At 50.7% G+C, this 20,404-nt stretch overlaps 11 protein-coding genes across 11 annotated transcripts; 4 read left to right on the forward strand and 7 right to left on the reverse strand.

Annotated features, from left to right (window-relative positions):
• Positions 1-37: 37 nt before the first annotated feature.
• On the forward strand, positions 38-811 carry N7498_004635 (pyridoxamine 5'-phosphate oxidase family protein; the record flags this gene model as incomplete). The annotated part of the gene is made up of 1 exon (XM_058451697.1): positions 38-811. The coding sequence occupies one exon, from the start codon at positions 38-40 to the stop codon at positions 809-811; it is 774 nt and encodes a 257-aa protein (XP_058308235.1).
• A 42-nt stretch (positions 812-853) lies between these two features.
• On the reverse strand, positions 854-1,399 carry N7498_004636 (tyrosyl-trna synthetase; the record flags this gene model as incomplete). The annotated part of the gene is made up of 1 exon (XM_058451698.1): positions 854-1,399. One exon carries the CDS (start codon positions 1,397-1,399, stop codon positions 854-856), a length of 546 nt encoding a protein of 181 aa, XP_058308236.1.
• Positions 1,400-2,730: 1,331 nt separating this feature from the next.
• N7498_004637 (copper transporter family protein) lies at positions 2,731-3,375 on the reverse strand (the record flags this gene model as incomplete). The annotated part of the gene is made up of 2 exons (XM_058451699.1): positions 2,731-2,845; positions 2,906-3,375. The coding sequence occupies 2 exons, from the start codon at positions 3,373-3,375 to the stop codon at positions 2,731-2,733; spliced, it is 585 nt and encodes a 194-aa protein (XP_058308237.1).
• Positions 3,376-3,686: 311 nt separating this feature from the next.
• On the forward strand, positions 3,687-5,840 carry N7498_004638 (ferric reductase family protein; the record flags this gene model as incomplete). The annotated part of the gene is made up of 2 exons (XM_058451700.1): positions 3,687-3,847; positions 3,896-5,840. The coding sequence occupies 2 exons, from the start codon at positions 3,687-3,689 to the stop codon at positions 5,838-5,840; spliced, it is 2,106 nt and encodes a 701-aa protein (XP_058308238.1).
• A 313-nt stretch (positions 5,841-6,153) lies between these two features.
• On the forward strand, positions 6,154-6,738 carry N7498_004639 (uncharacterized protein; the record flags this gene model as incomplete). The annotated part of the gene is made up of 3 exons (XM_058451701.1): positions 6,154-6,165; positions 6,224-6,586; positions 6,652-6,738. 3 exons carry the CDS (start codon positions 6,154-6,156, stop codon positions 6,736-6,738), a joined length of 462 nt encoding a protein of 153 aa, XP_058308239.1.
• A 344-nt stretch (positions 6,739-7,082) lies between these two features.
• N7498_004640 (putative serine/threonine protein kinase) lies at positions 7,083-9,159 on the reverse strand (the record flags this gene model as incomplete). The annotated part of the gene is made up of 3 exons (XM_058451702.1): positions 7,083-7,173; positions 7,233-8,547; positions 8,607-9,159. The coding sequence occupies 3 exons, from the start codon at positions 9,157-9,159 to the stop codon at positions 7,083-7,085; spliced, it is 1,959 nt and encodes a 652-aa protein (XP_058308240.1).
• Positions 9,160-10,036: 877 nt separating this feature from the next.
• N7498_004641 (cupin domain-containing protein) lies at positions 10,037-10,498 on the reverse strand (the record flags this gene model as incomplete). Its single annotated transcript, XM_058451703.1, has 3 exons — positions 10,037-10,066; positions 10,116-10,347; positions 10,401-10,498. The coding sequence occupies 3 exons, from the start codon at positions 10,496-10,498 to the stop codon at positions 10,037-10,039; spliced, it is 360 nt and encodes a 119-aa protein (XP_058308241.1).
• Positions 10,499-11,927: 1,429 nt separating this feature from the next.
• On the forward strand, positions 11,928-13,988 carry N7498_004642 (fungal specific transcription factor domain-containing protein; the record flags this gene model as incomplete). The annotated part of the gene is made up of 4 exons (XM_058451704.1): positions 11,928-12,336; positions 12,391-12,909; positions 12,963-13,347; positions 13,397-13,988. The coding sequence occupies 4 exons, from the start codon at positions 11,928-11,930 to the stop codon at positions 13,986-13,988; spliced, it is 1,905 nt and encodes a 634-aa protein (XP_058308242.1).
• A 488-nt stretch (positions 13,989-14,476) lies between these two features.
• N7498_004643 (IlvD/Edd family dehydratase) lies at positions 14,477-16,529 on the reverse strand (the record flags this gene model as incomplete). Its single annotated transcript, XM_058451705.1, has 3 exons — positions 14,477-15,686; positions 15,739-15,893; positions 15,945-16,529. 3 exons carry the CDS (start codon positions 16,527-16,529, stop codon positions 14,477-14,479), a joined length of 1,950 nt encoding a protein of 649 aa, XP_058308243.1.
• A 523-nt stretch (positions 16,530-17,052) lies between these two features.
• Positions 17,053-18,744, reverse strand: N7498_004644 (putative extracellular exo-polygalacturonase; the record flags this gene model as incomplete). Its single annotated transcript, XM_058451706.1, has 8 exons — positions 17,053-17,097; positions 17,154-17,228; positions 17,280-17,381; positions 17,439-17,627; positions 17,684-17,844; positions 17,896-17,954; positions 18,010-18,376; positions 18,441-18,744. 8 exons carry the CDS (start codon positions 18,742-18,744, stop codon positions 17,053-17,055), a joined length of 1,302 nt encoding a protein of 433 aa, XP_058308244.1.
• Positions 18,745-19,532: 788 nt separating this feature from the next.
• On the reverse strand, positions 19,533-20,352 carry N7498_004645 (mitochondrial pyruvate carrier family protein; the record flags this gene model as incomplete). The annotated part of the gene is made up of 4 exons (XM_058451707.1): positions 19,533-19,740; positions 19,793-19,929; positions 20,069-20,084; positions 20,156-20,352. The coding sequence occupies 4 exons, from the start codon at positions 20,350-20,352 to the stop codon at positions 19,533-19,535; spliced, it is 558 nt and encodes a 185-aa protein (XP_058308245.1).
• Between the last annotated feature and the right edge of the window lie 52 nt (positions 20,353-20,404).

The raw sequence follows: 20,404 nt of genomic DNA on the forward strand, positions 1-20,404 counted from the left end.
GCCCTGACTACAGGCTTACGGGGCTATTGACGCCAGGATGGAAGGATGCTATTCGCCACAAGCACGCAATACAGTACACCGCCATCGCGAACGAGCCAAGTACGACTTCAAGACGGTCCATTCCATCGTGAACGCGTCACCCATTCTCCACGTTTCCTTTCTGCCTACGCACCCAGATGATGACCCATTTCCAACTACCCTTCCTATGATTGGTTACATGGGCTCATTTGATGGCCCATCTACGGGGGCCCTCGATGTATATCTTCATGGCCACAGTGCCTCGCGTGTCATGCGCCTAGCTGGCAATCATAAATCGGAAGGAATCCCTGTCTGCATCGCCGCGACCCTGCTTGACGGTATCAAGCTCTCGTTAACGCCCTTCAACAATAGCTGCAACTACCGCAGTGTTGTGTTGCACGGCTATGCCACTGTTGTTACGGCTGAAGAAGAGAAAGAATGGGCTCTTCGTCTTATTACGGACGGCTTGGTTCCGGGGTGTTGGGACAATTCCCGCGTGCCTCCCACGCGTGCCGAGAATCTGAGCACGTCTGTTCTTAGGGTTCACGTCGCCAGCACCAGCGCCAAGATCAACCAGGGTGGACCTTCTGATGACAGGAAAGACCTTCAGGACGACGAGGTTACTAGCAGAGTGTGGACGGGTACACTTCCTGTCTGGGAGTCTATTGGGACACCCATTCCAAGCATTACGAACAAAGTGGCCCAGGCCCCAAAGTACGTGCTTCAGTGGCGACAGAATCGCAATGCGGAGAACGAGTCATACGCTCGGCAATCCGTTGAGAAGGGTAAATAGTGAGAAAGCTAGTAGAGAGTCTTCTCTAAAGATTGCAATTATTCAGTTCCCATCAGGATAAGCCAATCTATTCAACTCCTGCCATTCTTCGCTCTCCGTATGCGTGGCTCGGATAGGAGCTAACAGGATGTTCAAAGAATCCGCCACGGCACTTTTCAAATCTTCTGGCCGTAGCTGGCCTGCTACGAATGCTACTTCGATATCCTCATACGAGGCAAAGTTCTGCTCCTCCCCGTCCTCAGCGTAAGTGGTGAAACCCGTGCCAGTCGGCGACCCTGGACTGCAGAAGGGGCGCTGGTCCAGTTCGGAACCGGTTTTCTCGTGTACGTTCAGGCCGGTCTTCACTAGCAATCTCTCCACGCGTTGCTCACTGATGGGAATTAGAACGTCTTGAAGCAGCCCTAGGACTCCATTTCCAGTGACTTGTCGTGCGGGACACGCTGCCCGGAATATCTTGTCGCGAACTGTTTCGGGGTCGTCAAGAAACTCGATTTTTGTCTCCGCTGGCTTGGAAGAGGACATTTTCCAACCATCAAGCCCTACTACCATGGTATTCATCAGATGATCCCGGCGACGATACCCGAGCATGGAAATGAACGGGTTATCAAGTCAATTGAGTGAAGCATTTGGTAGAATGAGGAAAAGTGGATTGCGGTTCATTATTGCGTGGATTAGAGGCTGGAAATGGGGGTGGCCACTTTCAGGCTAAAACAGATTACGGACTCCGTAGAGCAATGAACAAGAATGGAGGAAAAGAGGTTGAGGTTACAATCTGGGAGATACGGGCGATTATAGACGACAGTAGACGAGGATAGACGAATGCTTAATCAAAACCACATGTTACTCAGACAGAAGGCGTAAACAATTAAATAAGCCTGATTTTCAAGTCAATTCGCACGCTCACTTGCTCGGTCACTGCAGAAGTCATTCTTGTTTACGGCCCTCAGGGATATCACCCTTCGCAATACCTCAATGCTGTGCCATTATTTTCAACACCCCTTCTCAAACCCCGTAAAGGCAATATTAGCCACTCGTTGGATTGTGGCACAGGTTTCGATAGGTCAATTAATGACAATTCTGGGTATCACAGATTGGGGCCTGAAGCAAATATCCCTCTGTATACACCCCAAGAACCTGGATGCTCTGATACATTAACTGATTGTAGACGTGTTCCGGTGGGGAAACGATCGGTCGAGTCCTTGTTGTGAAATTGCATTCCTGGAGACTTCGGAGCATCCCTTGGGAGAAATTCGCAAATTTCGAAGATCCGTAAGCAGCTAATACGCGCTTAAAAGCTCAGCAGGGGCTAGGCTTGTGGGCTTGCCGGATGGTGATATTTCTGAAACACGATTTTCGCCAAGAAGTCAAGCACATGTGATACTTGTAAGTCCATTCTACTACTATGGGAAGCAAGGGATCGATATCATAGTCCTAGTCGATCTATTTATAGTTGGATATCCTGGTGGCACGGTCTTCCCAGTTTTTGACGGGATATACAGCTGCACCAAGTTCGACAATATACTACCTCGACAGTAAAGGGCACGGAACACGCGACGGAGGGTTATATTCGGGCATTAGGAAAATCAGGTAAATTCTTTTTACCTGCTGGGCCTAGAAAATGTGATTTCAACAAACCCCTGGAGGGCCTTGATAAGGGTTGCCTACATTGCACGACGCGCAAGGCCCAAGACCGAAAGGCAACATCGATTACCCCGATCGAGATTAGCCTCAATCCGGCCCCCACAGTCTACCCGCGGCTTTAAATTACACTAGACCCGATGCGGGTAGGAAATGTGCTCATTTGCGCTCATGGCTGACTCATCCGCATGCGGCCGTGAGACTTGAAAATGAAGTGAAATTTGAGAAACGCCAGTTCATGCAATGGAAAACAGACGCAATCACGTATATCGTAAATAATATTAATGCCCATGCTTGGAGTTTTGGATGTATCGGCCGACGGCCAGTTCACCAATGAAAGCACCTGTAAGAACAGAGCAGAAGTAGCCGATATTCATCGTCATGACGGCTAACATGCTAGATAAAGCGTTAGTGTGACAGTCCCGAATATAACAGAATATGAAGTATAGCACATACAGTAGATATGATACACCAGCAATGCAGAGAAACAGCAAAGCCCGCGGCAAGTCGACGCTAAAACGCCAAGGAATCGGTCCTTCAGAGACGCTGTGCACGATCTTAACCGACTCCTCCACGCCTTGAGCTGTGACGAGGGACGCGATTTTAGCATCTGGATCTGAGTTGATGCGCCCGGCCTCTGTAGTCGTGCCCGAGATGGCGATGTAGCGGCGCTTGAGGTGGGTGGCCAGCCACTGGCGTTCCATAGTAGCCTTGAAGGCGATGAGGCAACGGTCGATAATTGCCAGCACAATGAGGAATATACAAGTGCCAGCATAGGCCCCTGATGAGGAGGGTGCCCATGCAGAGGAAAACAAAGGCGTGGTGTGGGCATCGGTGAAGACCATCGTCATGCCGGATCCGGAGCTGGAGGAGCTCATGCCGCTCATGCCGCTCATGCCGCTCGTGTGGCTCATGGAGTGGTCCATGTTAGGGGTGAAGTTCGTTCAAAACATGAAGATGGAGAGTAGACAAGAAGAAAAGGTAACAGGAAATACAAGGACCTGCTCGATCGAAGACGCCAAGACGAGCGCATTTGCGAGCAAAGCGGGTCGGCGGAATCTGCCACTTGACGTTTCCGCCAGTGAGCACATTCTGGATCGGGCGTTTTCTCCGATGCCAATTCTTGGCTGGTTTTGGTTTTGGTTTTGAATTGATTTTCTATTTCTCGGGGTCTCGAGGTTCTCTTTGAAACTCGAAAGGCGAAATGCGAAATGCGAAATAGCCTTGACTGAACATCATGTCCATGTCAATGGGCGATATGCCCATGGGCTCGATGTCCATGGGTGACGGCGTCCCGGGTCTGTTCTACTTGCAGAATATGTACTGGGTCATCGTGGGGAGCGCTATCGCTGCCGCCGCGGTGGTCAATACCCTGAATCGAGTGCTGGCCCAGCACCGGTGAGTTCTATCTCTATATCCCGGCCAGTGCAACCCTAATCAATGCAGACTTCGAGATTCCTCGGTCACCCCCGCAAAGCCCAAGTCACACTTCTTCAGTATCTATGCCACACTCACAGCAACAGCCCGAGAAGTGAGCTATGCAACAATCCACCCTCTCTCTGTGGGCAAATACACAATCCACTTCCCACCACTCGGCCCCGTTCTCATCATCCTCGCCAATCTAATCGTGGTGCTCGTTCTCTGCTTCTACAAACTCGACACCACCAACGTGTGGAAATGGGAAAATGTCGGCTACCGTACCGGCTTCATCGCCATCTGTCAACTACCACTAATCTTCCTGCTCGCGGGGAGACAAAATATCATCGGCTTGTTAGTAGGTATGAGCTATGCCCGCCTGAATTGGTTCCACCGCTGGATTTCACGCACTCTGTGGTTGACAGCTACTATTCACATGGGATTTTGGTTCCGCAATTGGGCCCGCTATGACTATATCACCTACAAATTGAAGAATGACCCGCTCACAACACGCGGGTTTGCGGCGTGGTGTATTCTTACCTTGATCATGCTGACCTCCCTGGCCCCTATTCGGAGATTGAGCTACGAGATTTTTGTTCTGCAGCACCTGGTCACGTTCGTCGGGTTCATTGTTGCTGTGTGGCTGCATGCTCCCAACGAAGTCAAGGTCTGGGTATGGATTCCCATTGGTATTTTGGTGTTTGATCGTGTGGCAAGGTATGCTTGGGGAGCATATGCCAACCTATCAATCTTCCATCGCAAGTGCACCGAGAGCGCCATCTGGACACATTCGGCCTCTTTCACGGCGCTGCCGGGAAACATCACAAAGGTGACCATCCAGAATCCCGGCATCCACTGGCAACCGGGTCAGCATGTCTTCCTGACATGCCACTCCCTCGTCCCGCTGCAAAGTCACCCATTCACCATTGCATCTATTCCCGAAGATAACAAGATGGAGTTCTTCATCCGTGCCGAAAATGGTGGTACAAGGAGATTCTTCCGCTATGCATCGAAGGGCAGAGTCCTGGGCGCCGAAGCAGCACCGACGGCTCGCGGCCGAACTGTCTTTGTCGAGGGACCGTACGGAACTATTAGGAGCCTATGCCAATTCGATAGCGTCGTGCTTATGGCCGGTGGCATGGGCGCAACATTTGCCATGCCACTACTGCGAGATATCGCTTCAGCGTGGAAGAAAGAAATTCTGAGTGAAGATCAGAGAAAATCCACCCATATGCGACGGTTGACAGCTACTAAGCGGATTCGATTCGTCTGGGTGATTAAGTCTCGCTCCCAATTCAACTTATTCGAAAGCCAGCTGCAGTCTGTACTGGCTAATATAAACGAATGCCGTCGCGTCAAGCCAGACTTCAACAAGGAGATCGATATCAGCATTTACATCACATGTGACGAAAAACTCGAACCTCCCACCGTCCCGCAAACACTACAATTGATCTCGCAGGGACTTGTTGACGATCAATCGTCCGTATGGCATGAGGAAAAGACTGCAATTGCGACAGATCATGTTTCAGTCCGCTCTATTTCAACAGAATCATCTTCGTCCTCCGCAGCTGCAGGAGTGGGCAAAGGATGCCTTCCCAGTCGAGGATGTTGCTGCACCGAGCCAATCGAAGATGAAGATGCGATTTCCCCCGACGCGTGTACCTGCTCGGGTCCGTCACCTGCGTCCCCCGGGCTAGTCGTGCCAGAGACAATAGCCGAGAAGACGACAGACACCAAGACCGCGGGATCACTGGATTCCAAGGCAAACTTTGTATCTGGCCGGCCCTATCCACGCACAATCATCCGCAAAGTCCTCGAAAAAGCCGAGGGCGAGAGCGCGGTAGTGGTATGCGGTCCCATGGGATTAGCAGATGACGTCCGCCGCAGCGTGGTGTATCTCAGCGATGAACGGGCAGTACACAAGGGAACTGGAGCACAGGGTATCTATTTGCATGTTGAAAATTTCGGGTGGTGATCACGAAGATAGTTTATAACCGGTATCACTGGGTGCATTGTACATATAAGATGAATTGACGAATCGCATTCCAAGATTTACAAAAAGTCTAAAGTAGACCCTGCATTCGGTACAGCCAAGCGAATTAGATAGCCCTTGTTTCACACCTGCCCTGTAAAGTTGGCACCGTTGACCCGAGCCATCCCGATCGGGACCCGGGAGCCGATGACATCATCCAGGAACTTCAAGCTTGCAAGCCTCGCCCGTTACTTTCTGACTTCCCATTTCCATCCCACCACCTCTTCTCACACTATCTCAATCCACCACCATCAAGATGTTCCGCTTCGTACGTCCACTTGATCCAAACCACTGCCTCATAATGGAAAACCTAACCAGTCTCACAGAGCAAAACCCTCGACCCGATCACCCTCTTCCACAGCCCGAGCATCCCCAGCTCCGCCCGGGCACTCAACATCCTGAAACAAGCTTCCGCGGCCGCCGGCGAAACCGCAACGGAAGACCAAGCATCGGACCACTCGTCACACGCGAAGCAGCAGCGCGGCGAGTTCAACCTGGAGGTGTCGACGGACTTCCCGACGACGGACCAACTGCGTAATCTCCTGGACTACATTAACCCGGTCAGCGGCGTTGGTGGCCAGGGCGAGAAGGCTACGTATGGTGTTGCAGAGTTGATTAAGGGGGCGAAGGACGCGGAGCATGCGTTGAAGTTGTTCAAGGAGGATCCCGAGCGGTTTACTCGGCCCGTGGTATGTTTTTTGCTTTCTTTCCGTTGTGTGGTTCGGTGAGGATGAAGCTAATTAAAGGGATTTAGACGGTTGACTGGATCAATGGACGTGCTGTTATCGGCGATGGCGAGTCGGAGATTCTGCGCATGGTGCGCCAGTTGCCTTCCCACTAAGGGACTGCTTTACATACCCGGCGTCCCTCTACGTTGACTTTACGGGGAAGAGGTAGCCAAATAAATGTGAATTGATACCGGCATAACAGATGGCCGGGTTTATTTTCTGTATCATACGGATACAAAGAGAATTTTCAACCTCCTCATAGAGACCATAACCGTGGCATTGAACGTATCGCGTTGAAAGTACCATGAGGTAATAGATAAAAAAATACAAGCGGACGCCATTAAACTCATAATACGCGGGACGTCTGGGCAGCAGAACCCAAGATCCAGCTTGGCAATGCGGGCTCCAGCGTGAAGAAGAGAAGCGGGAAAATCTAGACCAAGCCAGATTCCACGCGCTAGAACATGGTTCCAAAGTTGGAACCGTCTGTGGAGATGGGCTTGCGGGGGGAGTTACGACCTGAGGTATCGACGGCGGGTTTGCGGTGGCTATCAGATAAAGTGTTAGTAAGGTTCGAACCAAAGGGAGATGGAAGGAAAGTGCATACCGGAAGGTAAATCCGACAAACAGGCCCTTGTTCATCTTTTCATCACGGTCGGCCATATCCTCCAGTGCGCGCTGCTTATCATGCACCTCCTTGTACTTGGCCATGTCGGCCTCGTTGCTGAAATCGTCAAAGTAGCCGGCATCAGTCTCCGAGTCGAGTTCGGGCACGAAGGGTGCGCGCTGTTCACGTAGCTTGTTGAAATCCACCTCGGCAAAGTAGTCATGAGCGTGGATCTCTTGGATATTTTTGAACCGGGTCTCCTTGGCTGCAACGAGCTTGGTAATGAGATCCCATGTTCGGCGAGACAGGAAATAGTTGGGATCCTCGTAGACGGGCTTGCGCAGTACCTTCTGCCAGCGCTTGAGGTTCTGCCACGTCTCATCAACTGTTGCACCTGCAAAAGGCGGGTAGCCGGCGAGTGCCTCGAAAAGCATGCATCCCAGACTCCAATAGTCCACGGTGAAATCATACTGTTCGCCCTTGAGCACCTCGGGCGCCATGTAGTCGGGTGAGCCGACGATCGACTTGGCGTAGTTGACTTCGCGTTCGCGCATGGTGCGGTAACCTTGTCGTCGCTCGGCCATTGTGCGCTGTTCCATCGGACGGCCAAAGGGGACGGACGTATTGCCGACTTCTTCCAGCTTGACGCGCATCGACTCGATCTTGCCGGGGCTCAGCATGCCGGCGGCCAAACCGAAATCGGTCAGCTTAACGTGGCCGGTTGAGTCGATCAGGAAGTTCTCTGGTTTAAGATCACGGTGAATGTACCCAAGAATATGGAGTGCGTCAATGCAGCTGAACATCTCGGCGATGTAGAATCGGGCGTGTCGGTTGTGCAAGACACCGGTGTTGTTCAACAGAGTTCGGAAATCTCCACCAGGGACATACTCCATGGCCAGGTAGATTTGGTTATCGTCCTGGAAAGCATACAGCAACTTGACGAGCCACTCGCTCTTGGCAGCAGTCAGGATGTCGCGTTCGGTTAGAATGTGTCGAATCTCGTCCAGCTTAAAAAGTAACTTCTTGCTCATGACCTTTAGAGCGCAAACTTCGCGCGTGTCCTTCTTCTGTGCCAGGTAAACCTGTCCATAACCGCCCTGGCCGACCTGGGTTAGGATCTGGAAATCATGCTGGCGCAGACGCGTCCGACGCTTGCGCAAATGGGCGCGTTCGCGACCGAGGTATTTCAACAACTGAGGCTCGTACTCCTCGGCCGGGGTCACGGGGGGTTCAGGACAGGCGGCTTTGAATTGGGTATGGCGGGTGTGACGGTTGTGGACGTAGCTGAGGAGGTCGAAGTAGTGATCGAGGAAGTCTGTCGTGTCCCGTTAGCATAATTAATCGGCTTTTTGCAATTGTCTTTTTGGAACATACAGAGTTGAGTCACATTCACCAAACGCTTGACGCGAGGCTGCTGCAATTTCTCTATTTCCTCCGGTGTCAGCCCGCGCAGCTGAACCTGGCGCTTGGACGTATCCGTATCCCGCTGCTGGTAAGGCTCATGGCGCGAGAGTGCGGCCGCAGTCGGGTTTGATCCGAGGAGGTCTTTAGGCGCACGGGTTGATGGGGGCGTGTTCTCCTTGTTGGCCTTGCGCGTGGGGCTTGAGGGGCGCTGATGGATGACACTCTCGTTGAAGTCCTCCCCGCCAGGTTTGTCCGTAAACATGGGATGGTTGTAGTGGTTGTGGGTGTTCTTAGTAGGCGAAGTGGGGGTTAACTTCATGACCTTGTCAAAGGCATTGGGCAGGTCGAGCGCGCCAGGCGGTGCGCGCGTCTTGCTGGGACTGCCCTGCGGGGTCTGAGGGGGACTGGTGAAGCCATCATTGGGAGTGGCAGGGCGACCGAGGGCATCATTGGCCGAGCGAGTATGAAGCAGAGGCGGGGGGTTCGGCAACCGCAAACGGTCTTCGGCGATATCGACAGCCATGGTGGATGGTTGTAGGAGTAAAGGACGAGAGGGGATGTTGACGTGTTTCCCCCCTTGATAAGACAGGACCGAGACCCAAACCACAATAAACCCCTGAGACCGGGTGAAGCAAAAAGCCTTTGTCCTGTCTTGGTCCCAGGAACAATCTGTTTATTATGCGAAATTGGCAAGTCGATCAGCTCCACCGATCGGTTCGATCTTGATTTCATTTCCCCGTCCACCGTTCGATCCCACTTCAGCCCGGCCTTACCCCTTCGCGGTGTTGCCCCAGCAACTCCCCCATGTCATGCAGGCTGTGCAAGGCTAGCACTCTAAAGTGGCCCTCTCGATACGAATAACCGGGTCGATAAACACAGCTGAACCTGATCCACGGCCCGGGATTCCTCACCCTGCAAGTCATCCTATCTCCTTGGACCAGGATCGGCTCCTGAATGACCCACCGGTGCGTTTCATCAGCTGAACACCTCCGTTTTCACTGGTTTAAGGCCATTCGGACCCATCCTGACAGTCAGCCACTGGCATTCACATAAGCACTAGATGGCTGTCTATGGCGTCATTGGCCGAGTCGATGGTCTCTTCGGGGTTGAGCTACGAAACTATTCGACTATAGTGGGATGGCTTTATCTCAATTGTAGTCCACGAAGCAAGGTACTACTCAGGCAGTATGCGACACTCAAGCAAGATGAAGCAGGGAAATGTGAGGTATCGCAAGGAACACAGATCCACCGGTGTAATCAAACTACCGGATTGGGAATGGGCCAATCCAAGTGGAGGCAGCTCATCCATGGATCAGTTGGGGCCACCGATATTCTGTTGAAATTTGGTTCATTGATTTAATTTAATTTGCTTCTAGCGTACACGCTAATACATGTCATATTCAAGCGGCGTCCTTGGCCCGTTGGCCAGTCTGCGATATTGGTCAGTACTATCTCTTGATACCGGGGAGAATCACCCACGTAGAATGCAAGACCGTAGTCCTCGGTTGTAAAGGTAATCTTAGCGCCCTTGGGGAAATAGAACACGTCGCCGGGGCTGGCGGTGACCTTCTGGCCTGTTTCGTCTGAGATCTCGAACTGGCCCTCCAGGATGATCTTCATTTCGTCGTAGGTGTATGTGTAGACGAGGGGAGTGCCTTTCTCCAAGCGGTAGAATCCACAAGACACGGGCTTCTCGGCGTTATCCTTTTCACTAGAAGAGAATCAGCTTGATGATTTTCAATTGATTGCGAAGAGCAGTCATACCTGGAGATAACATCGCCCAAGAAAGCATTCTCATTGGCAATCAGCGGAGGCTTGAAGGTGGACTGCGCCTTGGCGTGGTAGGTGAATGGAGTCGCCATTGTCCTGGGTGTTTAGTACCAAGTTGCAGCGAGGCAGTAGAATGCCAAATTGATTAGAAACCCAGACTACTGGCTCTGCTTCATTTTATAACTGCCGCATCGCAGCAACTCGTTCCCCTCTTCGCATGAGGGGACAATCGCGATGAAAGTCAGTTTGGTCGAGCAGAGGGCAACTCAATCCTGGTCAAAAATGCTGGTCGGATATCATGTCCACACTAGGCAGGCCAGCGGCGAATGTGCTGATAGCAGAGTGAGAAGCCAGGGGTCGACATGAGGGGCTTTGATCCTAGTGAGGGGAAGCTCCGGAGCTCGAGATAACGCTGTGGAGCTATCATTGCAATGTCGGGGACGAGGTGGTGCACCTTGACGCGATGTTTTTCCACGGCTTCTTCTCGAGAGCTATGAAATCTTGCAGAATGCGCACAAGATCTTACACTGGTCGCTCAGTACTTCAAAAACGCATAGGCATTCCCAGGTTCGTTGACCCTCGGATCTTGAGCTCCTCGCGCGGATGGGGATCTTTTTGCCCGAACGGGCTAGTCCATCCCATTCATCCCATTCATCCACTTTCTGACAAAGCTAGCCCTCGATCTCCCATCTTTTTATCTTTTCCGATAAGGAGACTTTGTATGCTCAATAAAAATTACATTTGCACTGAAGCATGAAAGCGAAACGACCCGTTTCAAACCCGGATGTTGACGGCCTCGTTTGTCCAGTCTCCAACGCCAACGGTTCACAGTATAGATCGATCCGCAAGATAGAAGCTATGAAAATATCGCATGAGGATGCTCAACATGCAAACTTTGCGCCCTTTGAATTATATCGTAGTAGACATGATACTTTACAGCTTATGAAATATTCAAATGTTGGGCACAACCTTCGTATGATGTCCATACTTGAACAGAAGAAAAGAGAAACGATTTACACCCGAGTTGTTCAGCAACTAAGAGACATCTTCTTGTCGTGCCAATCAATGCACGTAAAGGAAATCCCCGGCCACGCAACTTCGGGCCGCAAAAATAAATTTTCCACCCCGCGTTGGCGGACCCAGTAGCTTGATCTTAGCCGATAGCAGCCTCAAGGTTTCTGGGGCAAGTTTTCATCTACACTAATCATTTGAATGTGGCCAAAATGACGCCACTTACCCTTTATCTTCCAAGTTAAGCGACGGCTTTCTACAACCACGACTATGCCAATCCGAAGAAGCCGAGCGCCAGCGGCATGTCTCTTCTGCCGCGAGAAGAAGGTAACGCTTAAATGTCCCGATTCAAAGATATCCGGCTGATGACATTTCGAGCTGAAATGCGATTCACAAAGCCCTACATGTAGCAATTGCCTAGCAAAAGGCATTGATTGCCAACATGGCGCCACTCCACATAAGCCAAGGTCGGCCGGAGTTCCCCCGACCCTACGGCCATTTATGCTAATGATGGATGACAGGCCAACGAATCAGCGAATTACACAGTTGGAGCAAGAAAATGCGTCACTCCGTCGACAATTTCTCCGGATGCAAAATGGGGGTGTTCCCGATCGCCCATCGATGCAAGCCGAACCCGCTTTGGCGGCTATCAGTCCAGTCGGAAGCCAGGTTACGGTTTCTCTGCCTCCGAATATTGGCCCGTCGCCAATTGATCATCCCTCAAGCCGGGGCAGCCATCCAGAATTTCCTGATAGCGATCATCATCGCAATAGTATATCATTATACCATGGCCCAACCAGTGCAGTCTACGATGACACCGCAAATTCTGGCACTGGCGAAGAGAATGCAGAGTCATTACACTCTCCTATCAGGGAAGAGTGGACTCGACATCTCCTTTTTGCCGAAACTGCAAGACAAAGTAAGGGTTTCTTGACATGAAGTATGGCAACGGTCATTGATTAACAATTCACAGGACAATTGGAACCTCTCAACTTTGCTGCTGGAAAACTCGACTTCGATGAAGTCGACCCCGAAATTGGAATGCATCTACTCTCTATCTACTGGAGCCGCCAGCTCTACACGGCTCAGATCATCTATCGACCAGTGTTCATGCGCGACATGGCTTGCGGCGGACCATATTTCTCCAAACTGCTCCTGAATGCCATCTTCTTCACCGTCTCGAAGCACTGTCCACGGCCTGAAATTCGCTCGGATCCAGAAGATGTCACCACGGCGGGGTGGAGATTTCGTCAGCGGTTTACGGAGCTGCTACGAGATAGTTTTGACAAGAGCAAGATCACCACTCTGCAGGCATTACTCATTATGTCGAATTCGCTGTTCTCGAGATGCGATGAGCGAAGTCTCTCATGGCTGTACGCGGGGAACGCTTTCAATATGATCATTGATCTCGGACTCCATGTTCTTCCCTCGCCCAACAAAATGTCGGCAGAGGAGCTTGAAATTCGGAAGCGGGTTTTATGGGGTGCATATTGTAAGTTATGAGAATCACAAACATTCGGTACTGGACTAAATTTTGGTGTCTAGCGATCGATAAGATCCAATGCCTCTTCCAAGGAAGACCTCCACTACTTCGCCACATGAACTTCAAAGCTTCCCTCAATTTCTTGGATGAGTACGACGAGCTTGATTCTTTCCAAGATATCACCTTCAAATCAGCATCCCAGGGATCGGCAATTCCATCACTGAATGTATCGTTGTTAACGAAACTATGTGAACTCTCTACAATCACAGAGCGCATACTCTGCGAGCTTTACTCGGAATCTCAGTCCATGAGCCAAAGGCATAGCCAAAAAGTATCGGAAGACATCAACCTCGACCTGAGCAAATGGCGACAAAGTCTACCACCTCAACTAGACCCCCTCCTCCACCCCAACGAATCCGTCCTCCTACCACAATCATTATGTCTCCTGTACGACCCATATCCCCATAAAAAGCAATATATAACTAATTAGAACCAGCGCCCTTTCCAACGTCCTAACAATCCTCTCCCAGCGACCGCTCTTCACAGGCCACAACCACCCAACCAACCCCACCACAGCCTACGAATCCGTCAACATATGTACAACAGCCGCAAACCAAATCGTGCAAATCCTGCGCGACTACTCTCAAAACTTCTCAATAACCACCGCCCCGTACATGCTTTCATACGCAACGTACATCAGCGCAACAATCCACGCCCGAATCGTCGCGCAGAAAGGACGGAACTCAAATTCGTTTCAATTGCTTATGCTTTGCCGCAATGTTTTGCATGAGCATCAGCATTTGTATATGGCTGCTGGGAAGGCTAAGGCGAATCTTGATAAGTTGATTGCTCATTTGGGGATTGAGGTTGCAGACCAGCAGGGTTGGAATGGTGGGACTGGGCTTAGCGATCAACTGGCTGTACAGGACACAATGGCTTCTGTTGAGCAGCCAGGTTTACACGAGGGTGTGGAGATGGGGTCTCCGCAGTTAAATTGGGAACTATCGGATCTTGATCTTGAAGCTATTGCTCAAGGATTTCGGTTTGATGGGGAGTTGCATTATCTTATGCATCCTGTTGGGATTTGATGACTTGAACATGTATGTTATTACGAACTGTAGATATAGGATCAATTTTTTTTTCACTTTGTGATTGCCAACCAGTTTGTGGACTTAATAACGCGTAGTGTGTGGCTGGTTAAACGTTAGAATTGCGGGGAGAGGCCGGAATGTAACTTTCCGAGTCTGACATATCTGGAAGGAAGCCTTCCGGTGGAGAAAAGCTTAGCCGTTGTTTTCAACGCAAGGGATCCGGAACACTAAGCTGCCTTTTAAAATGAGCCATTAATCAATACATTCCGGGGCGCGAGAAGATAAGAAATTTGATTGACAAACAAATTGATTAGCAGGTGTCAGCATTCGCAGAGCACCATCTCATCTACCTATAAAGTCATCTTGCTGGATGTACTGTATACACAAGATTTGGGTGCACAGATTGTGTGATTCATCCATTCAACATATGTACATGGATAATAACTTCATTACACTGAATTAAACAGACAGCCCTCCGAACAAGATCAGTGGTTGTGTCTGGGCGGGCCATCCCGCTGTGCCAGACGTTGATACTTGACAGCCTTCTTCAATACCATTCCATCAGACAGCTGACCAGTTTCCTGGCGGAAGATTTCTTGCCAAGGAGTACCACTGGGAACCAATGGGTATTCCTTCTGGCTATTCTCCTGGATTCTTTGCTGGAGCTCATAGTCGTTGATAAGAATATCCACACGCCGCTTCCGCAAATCGATTCGAAGTTTATCTCCATCTTTGATAATGGCCAGATTACCCCCGGCGGCTGCCTCAGGGCTGGCATTCAGAATTGACGGGCAACCCGACGTTCCAGACTGCCGTCCGTCGCCGATACAAAACAGCGCGTCGATTCCTTGCTTGAGCAGTCTGCCTGGAGGGTGCATGTTGACAACCTCCGCTGCACCGGGGTAACCCAAAGGACCGACGCCGCGCATGATAAGAATCGTCTTGTCGTCGATGCTGGGCATGTTTTCGAGTCGGCTATTGTAATCCTCGGGACCATCGAACACCACAACCGAACCCTCGAACGCCTCCGGATCCTCAGGGTTGGAAAGGTAGCGTTCCCTGAAGGCAGGTGAGATAACACAAGTCTTCATAATCGCAGAGTCGAACAGAGTACCCTTCAGATGAATAAATCCAGCATCCTTCATCAAGGGATCACTGTACGGACGAATAACTCGACGATCCCACGAGTTTTTGCCCCGTACGTTCTCAGACATCGTCTTCCCATTGCAAGTCAAAACGTCCCCATTAATCTTGCCCTCATCCAGAAGCTCCGCCATAATAGCCGGAAGTCCCCCAGCGCGGTAGTACTCCTCTCCAAGATATTCACCCGAAGGCTGCATATTCAACAGAAGAGGGATCTTCGATCCAATGTTATCCCAGTCATCCATCGAGACCTCGACGCCCATATGCTGAGCGATCGCATTGATGTGAATAGGAGCGTTAGTGCTACCTCCAAAGGCTGCGTTGGCCACGATTGCATTCTCGAATGCTTCGCGCGTCATCAGATCGCTAGGCTTGCGGTCTGATTCGACCATCTCCACGATCTGCTTTCCCGTTTCGTAGGCGCATTGAGCTCGGTGGCGGTACGCTGCGGGGATAGCAGCTGAGCCTGGAAGAGCCATGCCGAGAGACTCGGCAAGGGCATTCATGGTGGATGCGGTTCCCATCGTGTTGCAGTGGCCGACTGAAGGGGTTCTGTTATTTTCGTCAGAAGCAAATCTGATTGAAAGCCGCACTAGGAACTTACCCTCGAGAAATGTAGTCCATAAACTCGTACTCGTCGATTTCGCCCGTGGCGTACATCTCTCGTCCTTTCCACAGAACAGTGCCAGCTCCAGTCAAAGCTCCTTTGGAGTACCCATTCAGCATAGGCCCAACATTCAGACAAATGGCTGGAATGTTCTGGATTTCGTTAGCTGTCATATGTAATTCTGCATAATATCAATTACTTACCACTGTAGCCGCAGCCATCAAGCAAGCAGGAGTCGTCTTATCACAACCCGTCAAAAGAACCACACCATCAAGGAAGTAACCCGTCAGAACCTCCACCAGACTCAAATAAGCCAGATTCCTATCAAGAGTCGCAGTAGGCCGTCGAGAAGTCTCTTGAATAGGATGAGTCGGGAATTCAAAAGCAATACCACCAGCCGTGCGAATACCCTCACGGACACGCTTCGCCAGCTCTTGATGGTGGCGGTTACAGGGCGCAATATCAGATCCCGTCTGAGCTATTCCAATCATAGGTTTGCCAGACATGAGTTCTTCACGGGTAATACCGTAGTTGAAGTATCGCTCCATGTAGATGGCGGTCATACCGGGGTCACTGCGACAGTCAAACCACGCAGAGGATCTGAGTGTCCTGCCCGGCTTGCGGACTACATTTGTCTTACCGGCATTAGATGCAACGCCGAGACGAGTTTCAAGCTCTTGATTGCGTCGACGGAGGGCATTAAGCTCGGCGATGCAATCTTCGATTTCGGTCGGTTTGGGAGGAGCGTCGCTGCAAGAACAGCCCTCGCATTTCTTTTGGCATGACATGGCTGGGAGATTGGATGTTCTACCAGAGTCTGAATTTTACGGGGAAATTATGTCTTACGGGTTTCTTTTTGTACCCGAGTGCGGAAGGGCCCAACCAGCCAGTCGACATTATCCAAAGCAAGGCCGGGTTGGGATTTCCCTATTGGACTCTCCAGGTTCAAGGACACAAGTATCTCCAATTAGAATTATCGGTGTGGGCCAATGGGATTGGCGGGTGTGTGGTGTATTACGCGTGAGGAGAGTTGGAGTTTTGTCATCCGGGAAGTTAGATTCCGAGCCGGAATATGACCTTTGTGGGTTTGAAGAATCCCACCATCCTGATTGAGATGTCTGCAGGGCTAGTATTCTCCCTCAGGAGAGTACTTTCATTAACAAGGTTTACTGTAGAGATAATTTTCTAGAGATAAACTTGGAATGGAAAGAATGATTCAGAAGTTCTCGATTACTACGAGTTATATATTACCGTGAAACGAGAGACAAAGAGCTGAACAACCACCTTAGTATCATCCAAAGTCAAGAGCACCTAGGTCGAGGATACACAATGGACGTCCAATAAGCTATCATCCACCTGCAGGAAAGTAAGCATGTTAGCACAATTCCCATTCACGACTCCAATAGACTTACATTCGTGCAAACAAAGTCATCATCCCCCTGCGGACTCGTCACATCGATGTTTGTGGCATAAATATCCGAGCAGACCTAGAAATAATCAGATCACTTGATCACTCATGCGTGCACACTCCAACTTACATCGGGACTCGAACAAACGATCGTTCCAACGTCAGGATCATATACTCCAGAAGTTGTTCCTCTGAAATTCGTAAAGTGCACATCCGAGATAGTGAGGTTACTCTGTATTGCCAAATTGTGGTTAGTCCAGTAGTTGCAATACGCCCGGAGAGAACATACGGGGTACTCATCGCATAGAGTCAGATTGCTCTGTCCGTAGCACTGGGTGACTTCGATGGCGTAGTCGACGTTGTCAATGGTCATTGTATCGTAGACGATGTTCTTCACACTTCCAGAGCCGCCTCCACCCTGTAGGTCTGTGGAAAGGGCAGAGGAGATGCCGGGCCAGACTTTGATGCGAGCACCATCCTGGTCACCTGTTAGCTGACATGACTACTTGTAATTCCAAGGACTGCGTATCTTACCGATGCGTTGAACATAGAGATGTTAAAGACAAGCACGTTCTCAACAATGTCGATTTCGCCCTTGTACTGACCCAGGGAGCCAACGGAAATACCGTGCGAGCCATTGCAATGAAGATTCTGGACCAGAATCTCGGTGCTATTGGGCTTGAAGGAAACACAGTCTGGCAAGATGTCAGCGTAAACCACTATCAGATGTAAACGATGTCACATACCATCACCGTTGTTAATAACTGAGTCCTGAATAACAATATTCGACGAGCGATAGATATCCCTACCCACAAGCCGCATTAGCTCAAATCAAAGCATTATGGTAAAAGAAAACCCACCATCCATCCGTATTCTTCGCCACATTGTCACTCGTACTATACCCAGAAATATTAATCCCCTCAAAGAGCACATCGGTCGAGTTAGCCACAAAATGATACCACTGCGGCGAGTATCGAAGTTTCAGAGGACCGATAGTACCCCCATGCAACCCTATCACACCAACTAGCACGGGACGGAGAATGAGAGGGTCCTCAGCGTACAGGTCATACCAGACCTGTCCATTGCCGTCCAGAGTGCCATCGCCATAGACGTTGACGTCTTCACCACCGAGCTGGAAGAAGGTGGTTGCGTTTTGGTAACCTTGCTTGAAAGCGTGAGCTTGCCAGTAGTCTGTGTTGTTGGTGAATAGAATAGTGCCCAGAATTTCTGTACATGTGTCGGTTAGAAATTGCACGGGATATACCTCCGGTATTGTATGTGATGAACATACCCAGGTCCACATGTTTTAGGAAAGTCATATCCATCGCCTTGCCGACAGTATACGTCTTATCGGCATCGAAGACGACCTTGCCACCGTTGTTACACTTTTCCAACGCGGACAGAATATTTGCTGAGTCGTCTTTCCCGTTGCCATGGTTTGCGACATGGCAAGTCTTGGTTCTGGCTTGACTAGCCGGGAGAGGCTTGAACGGATGGTGAGGTTTGCAAGCGTCCGTTCTCGAATATTCACTGCCTTCGACAGCGACGAGAGACAAGAACAGACCAATGGCCTGTGTCAACGTGGAGAGCTTCATGGTCACCCGCGATAATCTTGAGATTGGAAGTATGCCTGGGCTCTATTTGGGACACGTCTGCGATTCAAGCAGGAGCCACAATCCTCCCTGGAGTCTGTCTTTATATAACTATAAAAAAAAGGGGAATGTTCCTTGTGTCGGGCTATATATTACGTTGCGACGACGCTAAACAGCGCTTGCAGACGTGGTTTCAGCGGGGTAGGCCATTCTGCAATGGCTTTTTCCGGGGAAACGGCATCGCTCGCTGTGGGGAAAGTTCGGAGGAGAGGCTGGTGCATTGAATTGGCGTCTTCATGGGAAGTACCTCGGAGATTGGGATACCCTATTTTACGTGAGGATGATATGAGCGGGTGTCCGATAGGAGGAAGAAGCGGGATGCATTTCACCGATTGGGAGGAAAAACTCGGGTAAATGCCTTAGTCGCTGGAACCTGCGCTGCCCAGGTGGTCAGTTCCTACCTTCTGGACAGGAATTGACTAGATCCGAGCAGAATGTCGTAGACTGGGCCAATCTAGCTTTTCGAACGCATACTCGACATGTCTACACCTGGAGCGGGGAGCGGAGTGATAAAACAAAAACAATGATCTTCCATGGTTTATATGTACAGCGGATCTCCCCTCAACGAAGCAAACGCACAAAGGGAGTGAATCCTGCTCCCAAACGAGTGACCAGTGGAGCTTCGCCTCGCCCGTGAACGCGACTTCTCTATAGACCCCAATTTAATTGCAGCATCGTCCACATTTGCCTATACCCGCACCAAATCCTCAACTTCTATTCAGCCGAGCCGTTTAAGTCGACTTCTCAACGACCTTCTTCTCAGCCTTCTCAACGGCACCCTCGGCGGCGTGAGCAACAGCCTTAACGGTGTCAGCAGCCTCGTGCTCCAACTCCTTAGCAGCCTCGATGGTGCTACCCGTCTGGCTACGCTGCCACATGAAGATACGGGTGACCTGGACGGCACCAACGCAACCAAGGAAGAAGTTGACGGTGGCGAGCCTAGGATATTGTTAGCAGTGTGGAAATTGGGTGGAGCAGCGTGAGGACGTACAAGACGTTACGGGGCTTGATGATGAGGCACCAGCGGGTCCAGATGGCTCCAGTGCCCATCAGGGCGGCGTTCTGAGTGAGGGAGAGCTTATCCGCAGGACGGGCGAAATCGGCCATACCGGCGATGACCAGGCACCACTGTGATAACGAGTCAGCCTCGTGTTCTTCCAGATGAATCCAATTTATTCCCAAGCATCCATTAGATCTTCCGCATTTTCGTCGAAGATGGGTAGAAAGTGAACGGTTATCAAACGGGAAACGGATGCAGTCATCGTACCTTCATAACGGGGGCCCTATTAGTCAAAGAGTATCAGTAATCATCCCAAAATCAATGACAAAGAGAGCAAGAATAGTAAGCTCTTACCAGAAGTGAACAGTCTTCACACCAATAGGGCTGTTCCACATGCGCTGGAAAGTGGACTGCTGCTGGGCGGCATCGGCACCGGCCTCAGAGCTCTGGAAACGGAAACCTTGGGCACCCGGCCGGCGGAATGGCGCAGAGGCATTGCGGAAAGCAAAGCGAGTGCTGTTGAGGAAGCGGAATCCCACACGAGACGACATGGTGATTATGCTGTGGGAGGTGACGAGGTGTTGGGGTTGGGAAGAAGGGCGG

This window comes from Penicillium cinerascens (genome assembly GCF_028974065.1).
Source record: "Penicillium cinerascens strain IBT 15544 chromosome Unknown contig_5_segment0_segment0, whole genome shotgun sequence".
Lineage (NCBI taxonomy): Eukaryota > Fungi > Ascomycota > Eurotiomycetes > Eurotiales > Aspergillaceae > Penicillium > Penicillium cinerascens.